This window comes from Sceloporus undulatus, chromosome 6 (assembly GCF_019175285.1).
Source record: "Sceloporus undulatus isolate JIND9_A2432 ecotype Alabama chromosome 6, SceUnd_v1.1, whole genome shotgun sequence".
NCBI lineage: Eukaryota > Metazoa > Chordata > Lepidosauria > Squamata > Phrynosomatidae > Sceloporus > Sceloporus undulatus.
This window is the reverse complement of record NC_056527.1, coordinates 11329834-11342514: the sequence shown is the minus strand read 5'-3', so window position 1 is coordinate 11342514 and position 12681 is coordinate 11329834. Positions and strand designations below refer to the sequence as shown.

General features: G+C 43.8%; 1 protein-coding gene and 1 long non-coding RNA gene across 3 annotated transcripts in view; both read right to left on the bottom strand.

Moving 5' to 3' along the window:
* Positions 1–7208, bottom strand: part of HTR5A (5-hydroxytryptamine receptor 5A) — a 9992-nt gene extending 2784 nt beyond the window's left edge. The window contains exon 1 of the mRNA XM_042471576.1: positions 6281–7208. Coding sequence (XP_042327510.1) covers positions 6281–7027 — 747 coding nt within the window. The 5' untranslated portion in view covers positions 7028–7208. The remainder of the gene's footprint in view (positions 1–6280) is intronic.
* LOC121932686 lies at positions 7209–12058 on the bottom strand. 2 transcript variants are annotated; one of them, XR_006104401.1, is made up of 3 exons: positions 11702–12058; positions 10267–10346; positions 7209–7273 (listed from the first exon to the last, which is right to left on the bottom strand). It is a non-coding gene; the product is annotated as an uncharacterized LOC121932686 (long non-coding RNA). The 2 variants fall into 2 exon arrangements; XR_006104402.1 differs by lacking the exon at positions 7209–7273 and adding an exon at positions 9483–9576.
* Positions 12059–12681: the final 623 nt, after the last annotated feature.

Below are 12681 nucleotides of genomic sequence, written 5' to 3'. Positions count from 1 at the left end.
GACTGCCAAAAAAAATGTCTCAAAGAACAAAACTGAAAGTGGTCATTAATGGTTTTGGTTTGGTTTTGGGGGGGAAAAGAAATGTTAAATGATGCATGGATGCCTGCAATCTATTGAAAAGGTGCATTACCTTTTTTGAAAGCTTTCAAGAGCGGCAACTCACTCTCTTCTTCTTTTTATTATTTTATATGTGCCTTCAAGTCATTTCTGACTTATACTGACCCCAAGGCAAACCTATCATGGAGTTTTCTTGGCAAGTTTCTTCAGAGGGGTTTTGGCACTGCTATTCCCTGAGGCTGAGACTGTAACTTGTCCAAAGTCACCCAGTGGGTTTACATGGCCAACCTAGTGCCCCCCCCCAGCCAATGTCTTGATATTAGGTCTACAGTTCTACTGCAAATTAAAAACAACCAATTTCGATCACTGTTCCTTTGCATCCAGTCATCTTTGGAGCTGCAGCCAAGCTGCTGACTGAGCAGCAATTAAGAAGTCTCTCATCTGTGTCAACCAGCCTGGGGCAAAAAGAAAAGCTTCTCCCTGACAAGGAAGGACTCTCAATCTTTCTTTACCAGGGCAGAGAGGGATGCAGCCAGCTTCCCACTTTTCTCCCCAGTGTAGGACCCTCAATCCAAGAAAGGCAAGAGAGGCAAAGGATTCTTTTGAAGAACTGATCTTGGACACTCCTTCCACAGAGATGTGCCTTCCCCACACAGCTTCAAGTTGTCCCCTACCTACCCACACATAAGCATTGTTTCTTCTGCTACCTCAAGCAGATGTAGCAGTGCAGCTCCAACCCGCTGGTCAAGTCCAAGCAAAGCTCCTAAAGCTTAAGCAGCATCTCAAAAAGGAAAGCTCCTTTTCTGCTTCCACTTCTCCTCTACTGCCATGTGCTCTAACACCTGGTTCCAGTCAGTCAGTCCCAAAATGGCACCTTAGCTTGCATGGGCAAGTGAACAGCAGGAGGTCTAAGTCTATGAAATCTTATGCTACAACTTCTTTTGCACAATTGGTCTCAAATATGCTACAAGATCCCTTTGCATATTAATTGTTTAATATTTTACTTGGATTGTTTGTCTATTTCTTTTTTTTAAAAAAACTTTTCTACTACAGAAAGGAACACCTATGTAAGGTGCTTTGGGTCCCATACTGGGAGGAAGGTGGTATATAAATTATATGAATTTGGTTGATTAAATTAAATAAAGGCTGTGACAAAAGTACTCTATGCAGCTGTTCAGTTTACTTTCTAGGGATTACCTCTGTGGATGGGGAATTGAAAAGCCCCATTCCAGCTCTCCACTGATACCTTCTGTTTAGTTTTCAGTGCTCTCATTTACATCTGGGCTTATGTTGTCGTATCACCTCTAAGGTAGAACTGCTAGAACTGGAACCTCACTAGCTGCTTCTCCTTTTCCACACACTTTGGTTTCCTTGAATTCTTTGGCTTCTGTGAAAGCCTACTAGTTGCTTTAAAAAAAGGTTTATTTTTGTTTTTGGAAGGTTTTATTGTGATAAATCCTTTAGGCAAGAAAAATGTCAGTACCTTCATGCTCTACCAGACTTAGCACAGGAAAGAAAAAGTTAATTACAGTAAATGTAAAACAGGAGCTGCAGGACAGTGCACTCAAGGCTGTGTCTGGGCTGAAGTTGCAAGATTAAAGCATGATGGCAAAGACTGGGCAGATCTGCTGCCTTGGGCTGGACAAGTTTCCAAGCTTTGCATATTACCAAGCTGCAAAAAAAGTAACTGTTGGCTATGAGATAATGTACAGGTCTGGAAGAGTTAAGGCAGGGGATATGGCTTTTAACAGCTTTCTGGCTAACAATGTTATAATTGGAAGTTCTGTTCTGTTGTATGAAGAGTAGAGAGATATTTCTCTTTTATATAGCCAAGAAGTATTGGAGGATACTGACTTAAATTATCATGGAAGGGGGAGGTTTTTAACTGGCCAGCAGCCAGATACTAGACATACTTTACCTGCCTAGGAGGCTGCCTGGAGACAAACCATTGAATAACTCATGTTGGAATGTAGCCAGTGAAGAAGAAGAGCGTGCTAAATGATAGAAGATGACTAGCCAAAAATGTCCTTGTCAGCCTTATGGGGCTAAGATGTGGCTTTCGGGGTACTGACCCCAAAAGGGGAATTTCTCTTTTAGAGAACATAAAAGAATCCCCCAGAAAGATCCTGTGAACTGCAGTCCAAAAAATGTAACAGCCAGTACAGTTGGTGCTCCATATCCACAGACTCTTTATCCACGGATTCAACCATTCACATTTTGAAAATATCTTAAAAATATATAAATTTCAAAAGCTACTTTGATTTCTATAAAAATTACAATTTTATTATGGCACTGTATTTAATAGGAATTAACCATCCATGAATTTTGATATCCATGGGGCATATTGGAACTAACCCCGCAGAGAACACCAAGGGCCCATTGCATATTCTACATCATTTCTATATTCAACATTTCTCAGATGAAAAGTGGGACATATGTGGCTAAGAGAAATCAGAGTGTGATCAAGATGGCAAAGGTCATTACCAAGAAAAATCACAGAACAGCAAAAGCTAGAAGAGGCTGCAGCAGTTTGCTTTTGCTTGAGTCTACTGGAAAAGGCAAGATTCTACCCTCCTCTTCTTTTTTCTTCCATCCTTCATATTTACTGATAGCTGGCAGTTTCCATGTCAGTGGGGTGATCAACCCACTCTGGTTTTTAGCCTTTAAAAGAGCTATCCAATCCAAGGCACTGGATCTATTTTGGCAGCCAGGGTTCAGCAGCATGGATAACTCCTTTCAAGCTCAGATGAAAACCTGGAGTCAATTGACTGCCCCTCTGACATGGAAAGCCATGACCCTCCCTACCTTGTGTATTTGTACAATTGCTCATATAGCCTTATGACCATCACCTTATTCCCTTAAACCAAGCAGCACAAGTATATCCAAGATGACACATTTACTGCATGTACTCAATTATAAGTCAACCTCATATACAAACTGAGGGTTTGCTTTGTAGCAAAAATTGTGGATTTTGATATGACTCATGGCCATATCAAGGGTAAAACTGAGGGGCATGTAATAAAGGATTTAAAGGATGAAGCAGAGGGAAACCATGCAAAAAAGTACAAAATTCCAGCAGAATGTTTGTACTCATACTAAAGTCTGGATAGATAAGAGAACAGAGTACTTCCAGGACAGATTACACTCTTGTCTTTCACCAAGGGATGGCTCCTTTTTAATATTTAAGAGTTAAAGTACAATTCTTACAATGACCAATGGATAAGTCAACTCAGTTTTTGGGGGGGGTCAATTTTTTGACTAAAATTTCTAGAACTATATACTATATACAGTAAACTAGCAAGAGATCCCACAAGACAACAAGACGAGGTGTCTGTCTGAGGCAGAAAATCCAGATGAACTCCCACACCACATCACTACTGCAAACATAAAGCATAGCCCATTTATGACTGTGTCATTTGGAAGAAGGGAGGGGAGGAAACACATTAACACAATGCATGGAAGCAAGTGACTCTACAGGCAAACACAATGAATGGAACCACACAGTTTTATCATCGGTTAAAACTGTTGAGTACACAGGGGCTGCTGCCACACTGCAGAATTACTGCAGTTTGACACTACTTTAACTGCCATGACTCCATCCTATCCAATCCTGGGATTTGTAGTTTGTTCTGGCACCACAGCTCTCTGACAAAGAAGGGTAAATATCTCACAAAAGTACAAACCACATAATTCCATAGCACTGAGCCATGGCAATTAAAGCAGAATCAAACTGCATTAATTCTACAGCATAGATGCAACCAGGGCTCCATCATCTGTGCCACATCAGAACATTGGGAGTGCTTTGTGAGCTTCTGCATGGCAGGGGGTTGGACTGGATGACTCTTGTGGTCTCTTTCAACTCTATGATGCTATGAGTCTATAAATGAAGCTTCAGATCCTGTTTTAATATGTGTATATCTTATTAGTCCTTTTAAATTGATATGTATTTTAAATGATGTTGTTTGTTAATTGTTGTTGTTGTTCCCCATTTCGATTCATGGAGAGAGGCAGATAAGAAATAACAACAACAACAACAACAACAACAACAACAGCAACTACTACCACTACTACTATTATTACAATTACAGTTCTCTAGGGGAGAGGCGGATAAGAAATAATAATAATAATAACAACAGCAACTACTACTACTATTACTACTATTGTTATTACAATTACAGTTCCCTAGGCCAGCCCTGCCATTAACAGTGAGGCAACCACCTCACCTCACTTCTGGCTGCAGATATTCAGGTCCCCCAAAACAGCAGTTCCATTTGTTCTATCTCCATCTTAGTTGCCACATTGATAATTGCCCCCTATTTATGGGGCAAAAGTGTGGCAACAGCAGTCATGCAGGCTAAGAAGATGCAGTCAGTTTTGACAATGGAATGAGCTGCGTGAACCATGGGTCTGACCCAGCAAAAGGCAGCTAGTTTCCTGAAAAACTTCCTATCACAACATCTTTGAAAAGCCTTCACCTGTTGAATGTCAACTCCTTTGCTCACAGCCTAACTTTAATAAGACAAGACCTCCAATCTTGATCTTTTAAGGCTGTCCACTGCTGGAAATTATTATTATTATTTTTTTAAAAATTATGCATATGTTTCTAGTCCACCTGACTGACTTTTAAAAAATTAGTTAAGTGGTTGCCATATAAATAGAAGCAAGGGACAGTTTGGGATAGCAATGCTTTATTTAGAAGTAGAATTTCAAATTATAAATTATAAATAAAATAAATGAGTAAGTACTGTAAATAACAATACTTTTGATTCTAGTCAAAGGAAGCAGATGTATGCTGCAAACTTAACACAAAGAGCTGCCTGTTAAATATATCAACAGCTGCATCTGCACTACAGAAATAATTCAGTTTGACATTGCTTTAACTGCCATGGCGCGATGCTGTGAAATTCTGAGATTTGTAGTTTTTTGAGATTTTTGGCCTTCTCTGTCAGAGAGCTATGGTGGCAGAACAAACTACAAATCCCAGGATCCTGACTTTTGGGCAGGATGATAGAAAAACCTGCGGAGACAGTCCAGACAGGATGGAGTATCCTGGAAAAGGGCTTAGCTGTCTCTATTCCTTCTGGAATAGAGCACCTATTTTCAAATTTTGTTGCAAGTGCCATTTGTCCACCCAAATTTAAGAAATGAATTCTCCACCTACGCCACCCACTGATTCCAACAATACTGTTAAGCACCTGTTTGAATTTCTGCTGTGGAAAATCAAGGAGAGTGAAATATTTTGCATTTTGCCTGGCGAGCCATTGTTGTTATTGTTGTGTGCCTTCAATGGCAAGCCTAAGGTGACCCTATTATGAGTTTTTCCTGGCACAATTTGTTCAGAGGTTACCATGGCCTTCTTCTGAGGCTGAGAGCGTGTGGCTTGCCCAAGGTCATCCACTGGGTTTCCATGGCCAAGGATTCGAATCCTGGTCTCCCGAGTCCTAGTCCCAACACCCAAACCACTATACTCTGCTGAGTTATAATTTGAGTTGAAGGGCTTTCAACTGACACAACACAACAGTTTGGGATTAAGGTAAGCAAACTGTGGTAAAACACCGTCTAAAGCACATTGTGTGTGTGTTGTGTGCCTTCAGGTCATTTTCTACTTATGGTGACCTAAGGCTTTTTTTGGCAAGATTTGTTCAGGGGAGGTTTGCCTCTAAGGCTGAGAGCCTGTGACTTGCCCAAGGTCACCCAGTGGGTTTCATGACCAAGCTCAGAATTGAACCCTGGTCTCCCGAGTCATAGTCCAACACTCAAACCACTATGCCATGCTGGCTCTCTAAAGCACTTTAGGACAGTGTATTAGTTTTAAAAGTTCAAATATTAAAATGTTTTGATGCTTACTGATTATAGTGATGATTTCTTACGGTTTTATTATTCCATTTTAGTGGTCTTTGTTACCTGCCTTGTATTCTTAACAGGAAGAAATGTAATAAGATATATTATAGCTATTATAATATGTATATAATAATAATACGCTCTATAAACATATAAACATATACACCATAGTTGTCGCCATTATGCTAAGATGAAATTCAGCTAGCTCATGGCATTCTTACAGATACTGCACTATCCCAGAGAAGAGGCAGCCATACCTGACAAAGAACCAGATCTTTAAAAAATCCCTTTTTAGACTACGAATCCCATACTGGCTTGAGGATTTCTGGGAACTGTAGTGCCAAAAGAGGGGGAACTTTTCCAAGCACTGCACAAAACTCACCTCTAGTGCTTCAGGTGTGATTGGAGTGATGGAATTGCTCTTGCGCGATCCAATGCGAAACTTGGCTGCCTTGTAGATTTTCCAGTATACAAAAAGCACCACGCAGAGAGGCAAATAAAATGCCCCAAAGGTGGAGAAGATGGTGTACAAAGGCTCCCGGCTGACTTGGCATTCTTCGTTGCCCTCTGAGTACGTTTCTCCCCAGCCAAAGAGCACAGGGGCCAAGGAGATGATGGCCGAGAGGAACCAAGTCAGAGCAATCATGATGTTGGAGATACGTCTCCGGGTCCGTAGGGTGTATTCAAGGTGCCGGGTGATGGACCAGTAGCGATCCAAGGCAATGGCAGTGACATTCCAGATACTAGCCGTGCAACACAGCACATCACAGGAGATCCATGCTTGGCACAGCACCCTCCCCAGCCTCCAACGTCGCCCAGATAACTCATGTACCAGGCTGAGAGGCATCACCAGTGCGGCTACCATCACATCGGAGATGGCCATAGAAGCCACCAGGTTGTGGGGCACACGGTGGAAAGTGCGCACCCGCAAGATGGTTGCCAGCACCAGCAAGTTCCAAAGGAAGGTGGCCACTACCAACATGGCCAAAAGGGTCAAGATGAGGACTCTGAATACCGACAAGGATCGGCCAACAGCTGGGAGGTCCACAGAGGAGTCAGAGCCGGTTTGGTTGGACTCTGCCAAAGTGGTGACTGAGAAGCAAGTGAAATTTGGGGACCAATCCATCATGCGGCTATCAGCAGGGGAGCATTGCTTGGTGGAGACACCAGATGGAGATGCTTCTTCTAAATTAAGCACCTGTCCTTTTTTACCTCCAAGATAATATCATAGTTCTGGAAAAGATGATAGATGTGCCTTATTTCAGAGCTCTGGCATCCTCCCAGTTTAGAAGAGCACCAATCTGGCAAGCGTAAGCACACTAAGGATGCATTTGCAAACAAGTCTTAAGTCCATTTTTAAAAATGTTTTCTCCACCTGTAAATCCAACAGAAAAAGAAAAGCCGTTAATAATGGGTCATTTGAAAATGCCTCGTTCTTGTTGCTGTTGTTTACCTTAAAGTCTTTTCTAACTTAGAACGACCCTAAGGCAAACCTGCCAGAAGGTTTTCTTGGCAAGTTTTGTTCTCAGTGGGTTCCCATGGCCAAGCGTGATTCCAACTCTATTCTCCCAGACTTCCTGCAAGGTTTCCATGGCTGGGCAGGAATTTGAACCCTTGTCTCCCAGAGCCCTACTCCAATGCTCAGACTTCTACACCACATTGATTCCCTACACACTGAAAATGCCTACTTGTCTTCCTTTCCCATAGTACCTTTGTAGCATTCGCAAGCCAACATATAAACATACAGCTTCATGAAAACAAGATTGCAGAAGAGTGGCATTTGCAATGGCATAAGCAGAAGAAAAATCTCTTGCAAGCCCTGGCAAGGTGTTTGGCTGAGTAATGCCCACCCTTCATTTGACTCTTTACCATTGTCTGTTGGATCTCTTTCCCAAGCTGTTGCCCACCAGGTGTGCTGAACTATAGCTCCCTTCAGCCCAGCTAGCAGTCCAACACACCGAAAAGGCTATAAATTGTGTGTGTGTGTGTTGGGGGGGGGGGGTGAATGCAACTCCCACTGTCCACAGAGACTACCAACCATGCTGGATAAGGACAACCAGCATTGTAGTCCTCCACATCTGGAAAGCAGAAAGCCTGTTTAAAAGATACAATGGTGAAGAATGTATGCAGAATATAGCACCTTTGAGACTAACTGTGTAAAAGAAATTGTAGCATAAGTGGACAATGAAACACACTCCCTTGGAGTGGTGGAGTCCTTCTTTGGAGGTCTTTAAACAGAGGCTGGATGGCCATCTGTCAAGGATGCTTTCATTGTGACCTTGTGGTCTCTTCCAACTCTCTGATTCTATAAGCTTTTATAGACTTGGTCTACTTCCTCAAATGCATGGAGGGAACCAAGTCTACAAAATATGCATCTGATGGAAGAGACTCATGTATATGAAAGCTCAGAAGCACAGAATCATAGAGTTGGAAGGGGCCTCATGGGCCCCCTGCTGGATCTCCATCTAAAGCAGTGATTTCCAAACTTTGGTCTTCCAAGTATTTTGGACTTCAGCTTCCAGAAGCCCCAGCCAGCTTGGCCAACAGTCAAGTATTCTGGGATCTATCGTCCAAAACATCTGGAACACAAAAGTTGGAAACCACTGATTTTGAAGCATCCCCAGCAGGTAGCTATCCAGCTTCTTCTTCTTCTTTTTTTAAGACATCCACTTTTCTAAGTAATTGCCAAATCACTCTTACTGTCAAGAAGTCCCTTCTAAGGTTCAATCAGAATCTATTCTCCTGTAATTTCAAACCCTTCAATCTGGTCCTACCCTCGGATAATACTTACGGATGACATGTATATCTTGCTCAGCAGGCAAAAAGCTCTCCCAGTCAGTTTCTCATCTATGGAGTTTATCACACAAAGGAGATCAGACGTTTATCCCGTGAATATTCTGGGAAAACTGCATAATTACCCAAAATGATTTCACACACTGTTGCACTAAACCCAACATTAAAGTGGTCACAAAGAAGCATTAACGTGCATTGTTTTACTTTCGGGATTTCAGCAACTATGCATTTCTGACATCATTTTATTTACACAATTATGTGTGATAATCATTTGCACATTTACTCACCATTTTTGCTTTATTTGCGGTATGTTTTAAATGCGCTTTAATCTCTCTTTAATGCCAAAATTAGCCCCAGTGTGATAAACTCCTATATGTCTCAGCCATGGTGAGAAGTACTAAGCTGTAGTAATTATTATTATTATTATTATTAACCTTTATTTATGAAGCGCTGTAAATTTACACAGTGCTGTACATACATTCTTTTTAGTTAGATGGTTCCCTGCCCTCGGGCTTACAATCTAAAAAGACATGACACAGAAGGAGAAGGGAGTGGTGGAGGGAAAGGGTAAGAGGTCCAGCAGTTCCTCTCTACCTCCAAGGCCTGGACCAAGGCAGATGGACTGGAGGGAGGGCTTGGGTTCTTAATGGATGGTTAATCATTTTCCAGGGAAAATACATACTCTCAAGTAGGATAATACATATACAGTACATAGCAATACAGGAAATGGTTTGATAAACAGGCACCAAAAGAACATCAAATTAAGTGACAATTATGCAATGCCTGGGAAGGCTTCTCTGAACAGGATGGTTTTCAACTCCGTTTTGAAGCTGGTTAAAGAAGTGATGCAACATCTTCATTTCTCTTCCAACTATTCCTTGGGTGCTGAAAAGAAAGCATTCCGAATCCTATTAACATATCATGCTCCCAGCTTCTTCCTTTCACCCTAGTCTCAAGGGTGCTACAAGATCCCTTGGCATACTGATTTTCCATACTAACAGATTCCCTCTGAATTCTACTCCAATGAGCAGTGCAGAATGGTCCCTCTGAGCATATGTGAAGTACATCTCCTACCCTCCTACTTAAAGTGCACAAGCAAGCCTCCCTTCCAAGAAAGGGCTCCTTGCATAGGCTTGAACCCCAACAAGCTGCTTTAGATAGAAAGTAAAAACTGGACCCTACCGCCTCTGACTGCTTTGCAAGAATGCAGGTATATTAAAACAACAACAACAACAACAACAACACAACTCACCTTACTGTATCTCTTTCATTCTGGCCAACACACAAACAAAAAATGAAGTTGAAGGCTTTATGACCGGCATCCATAGTATTTTGTAGGTTTTTGGGGCTATGTGGCCATGTGCTAGAAGAGTTTATTTCTGGTGTTTCGCCAGCATCTGTGGCTAACATCTTCAGAGAAAATGCCAGTCACAGATGCCAGCAAAATATCAGGAATAAACTCTTCTAGCACATGGCCACATAGCCTGAAAAACCCACAAAAAACCAAAATAAAAATTCTGCTGCAAAGGGACTGAACCGATTGCCTCGTCTGTAGTAACAATCTCTGAGTAGTACCTTTATTTTTTTGGGTGGAATGAAAACAGCATCCTTTTTCAAGCCATGCATCGGACAGCTCATGGAGAAGACATCAGCACCTAGAAAAGTGTGGTCAGAAACACCTGTAACCCTCAGTCACTTCCACTGAAATCTAAGGGAGACAAAAAATTTTCACACATCCCCATCACAGTGACTTGGATTGAAGTGGGATAAGAAAGGTGGGGGGGGGGGGGTGACAACCATGCAAGGCAATGACAGTGTCAGATGGGACCATGCAGTCTTGGAAGAGGACCCACCCCCACCCCCAAAATATAAACACAGAGAGCCACATAGACCACAAAGCAAGACTAAACCGCCCATCCCACCAAGCTCTGCAACCCAGGTAACCAACTGGCAGCAATCCTCTGGAGGGAGAAGAGTTTCAAGCCCCTTCTGGTGGAGTCCCCTTCTTTGGAAGTCTTTAAACAGAGGCTGGATGGCCATCTATCAGAGGGGCTTTGATTGTGAGTTCCTGCATGGCAGGATTTGGACTGGATGGCCCTTGGGGTCTCTTACAACTCTCCGATTCTATGATGGTGAGCTTAAGGGGAACTCATCGTTGAGTTTTCTTGGCACGTTTCTTCAGAGGGTGTTTGCCATTGCCACCCTCTGAGGCTGAGAGAGTGTGACTTGCTCAAGATCACCCAGCAGGATGTCATGGCTGAGTGGGGATTCAAACCCTTCTCTCTCTACCTAGTCCAACCACTGATCTTGATCCCTGACAACAAAGACGGTTCGTGCAGTTCGTGCCCTGAACCATCCTCCAAGGCTGACAGTGGACTTGCCCAAGGTGGGTTTTATTGGGCCAAACCGGGATTCGAACCCTGGTCTCCAGAGTCCTGGCCCAACACTCTGAGCAATGGCAAGACCTATAACAATTGGAGTTGAGCAGGAAAAATTTCACTGGTTCAAATGGTTTGAGTGCTGGGTTCGAATCCTAGCTCGGCCATGGAAAGCCACTGGGTGAGCTTTGGGCAAGTCACACTCTCTCAGCCTCAAATCTCCTCTGGACAAAGAAAAGCCCAGGATTGGGTCCCCTTAGGTCGGGAACGACTCGAAAGCACACAACAACAACACCAAGGAAGCCTTGCAGAGTTCAGAGCAGCTGCAAAGCAACCTGAAAACACTTGGGCTGCGCCCACATTGGAGAGACAACCCGGTTTGGTACCGCTTTAATTCTTTTCTGACTCAAGGCTATGGAATTCGGGGAGTTGGAGTTTGTTGTGAGTCCAGAGTGGAGCTCCGCTCTGGGCCCCACAATAAACTCCAACTCCCAGAATTCCATAGCAAACAGCCAGGCAAAGAGTTAAAGCGGTGCCAAAACAGGTTATCTCTCCAAGCTGGACGCAGCCCTGCCTTCCTTGGAAGTAACCCACTTGCCGGAGGACCCCAAAGCACACAAGACCCAACCTACCTGTTCCTTGGGACTCGCCACCACTCTCAGGTCAGGATTGGAACCCAAGCCCTTGGAGGGGCTGAAAGGCTTCTCCCTCCCCAGGAACGAAGGAAAAGGCGCTGGATCCCAAGGAAGCAGCTTCGCAGAGACAGAGATGCTCCCTTCGCCCGCTTCTCCTTCTCCTTCTCCTTCTTCCCGGAGGACCGAAGAGGATGCTGCTGGAGAGAAAGATGCTGCAGCAGCAGGGAAGAAGAAGGCATCCTCCTCCTCCTCCCAGGGAGCCAGCCTCCCGCCGAGGATGATGCAGCACCCGAGGATGATGGAGAAGGCGAGGTTCACCGCACTGGGGGACCCATCATCCCCCACCAGACCCCACCCGAGCCTCATTCTTAGACCCAGCCCCCAGTCCCTTTCCAGCAGCCCCTCCTCGCATCCATCCACGCGGCAGCCGTCACTACGCCCCCCACAACCCCATCGCCTTGAGCCCCCTGACAGTTAAAGCGGTGTCAAAGCGGATCACTGCAGCAGTGGGGATGCAGCCTGGGAGGCGAAGAGGACCGAGAAGGAGACTCCGCAGCGCCCGCGGAGACGAAACAGAGACCTCCCTCTTCTTTCTCTCTCTCTCCCCCCCCCCCGCTTTTTCCTTCTTTTTTCCCTTCGTTCTTTCCTTTCCCTTCCCTTCCCTCCTTTCCATCCGTCTTTCCTTCCTTTACTTTCTTTCTTCCTTTTCCTTCTTTCCTTTCCTTTACTTCCTTCCTTCCTCCTTTTCCTTTACTTCCCTTACTTCTTTCTTGATTCCTTTCCTCCTTCCATTTACTTTCTTTCTTTCTTTCTTTCTTTCTTTCTTTCTTTCTTTCTTTCCTTCCTTCCCTCTTTTCTTTTGTTTCCTTTCTTTCGTCTTTCTTTCTTTTCCTTCCTTCCTTCCTTTCTTCCTCCTTTTTTCTTTTTTGGGTAGGAAGCAGGAGCTTTGAACACACACCTCTTGTCAGGATGCTTCA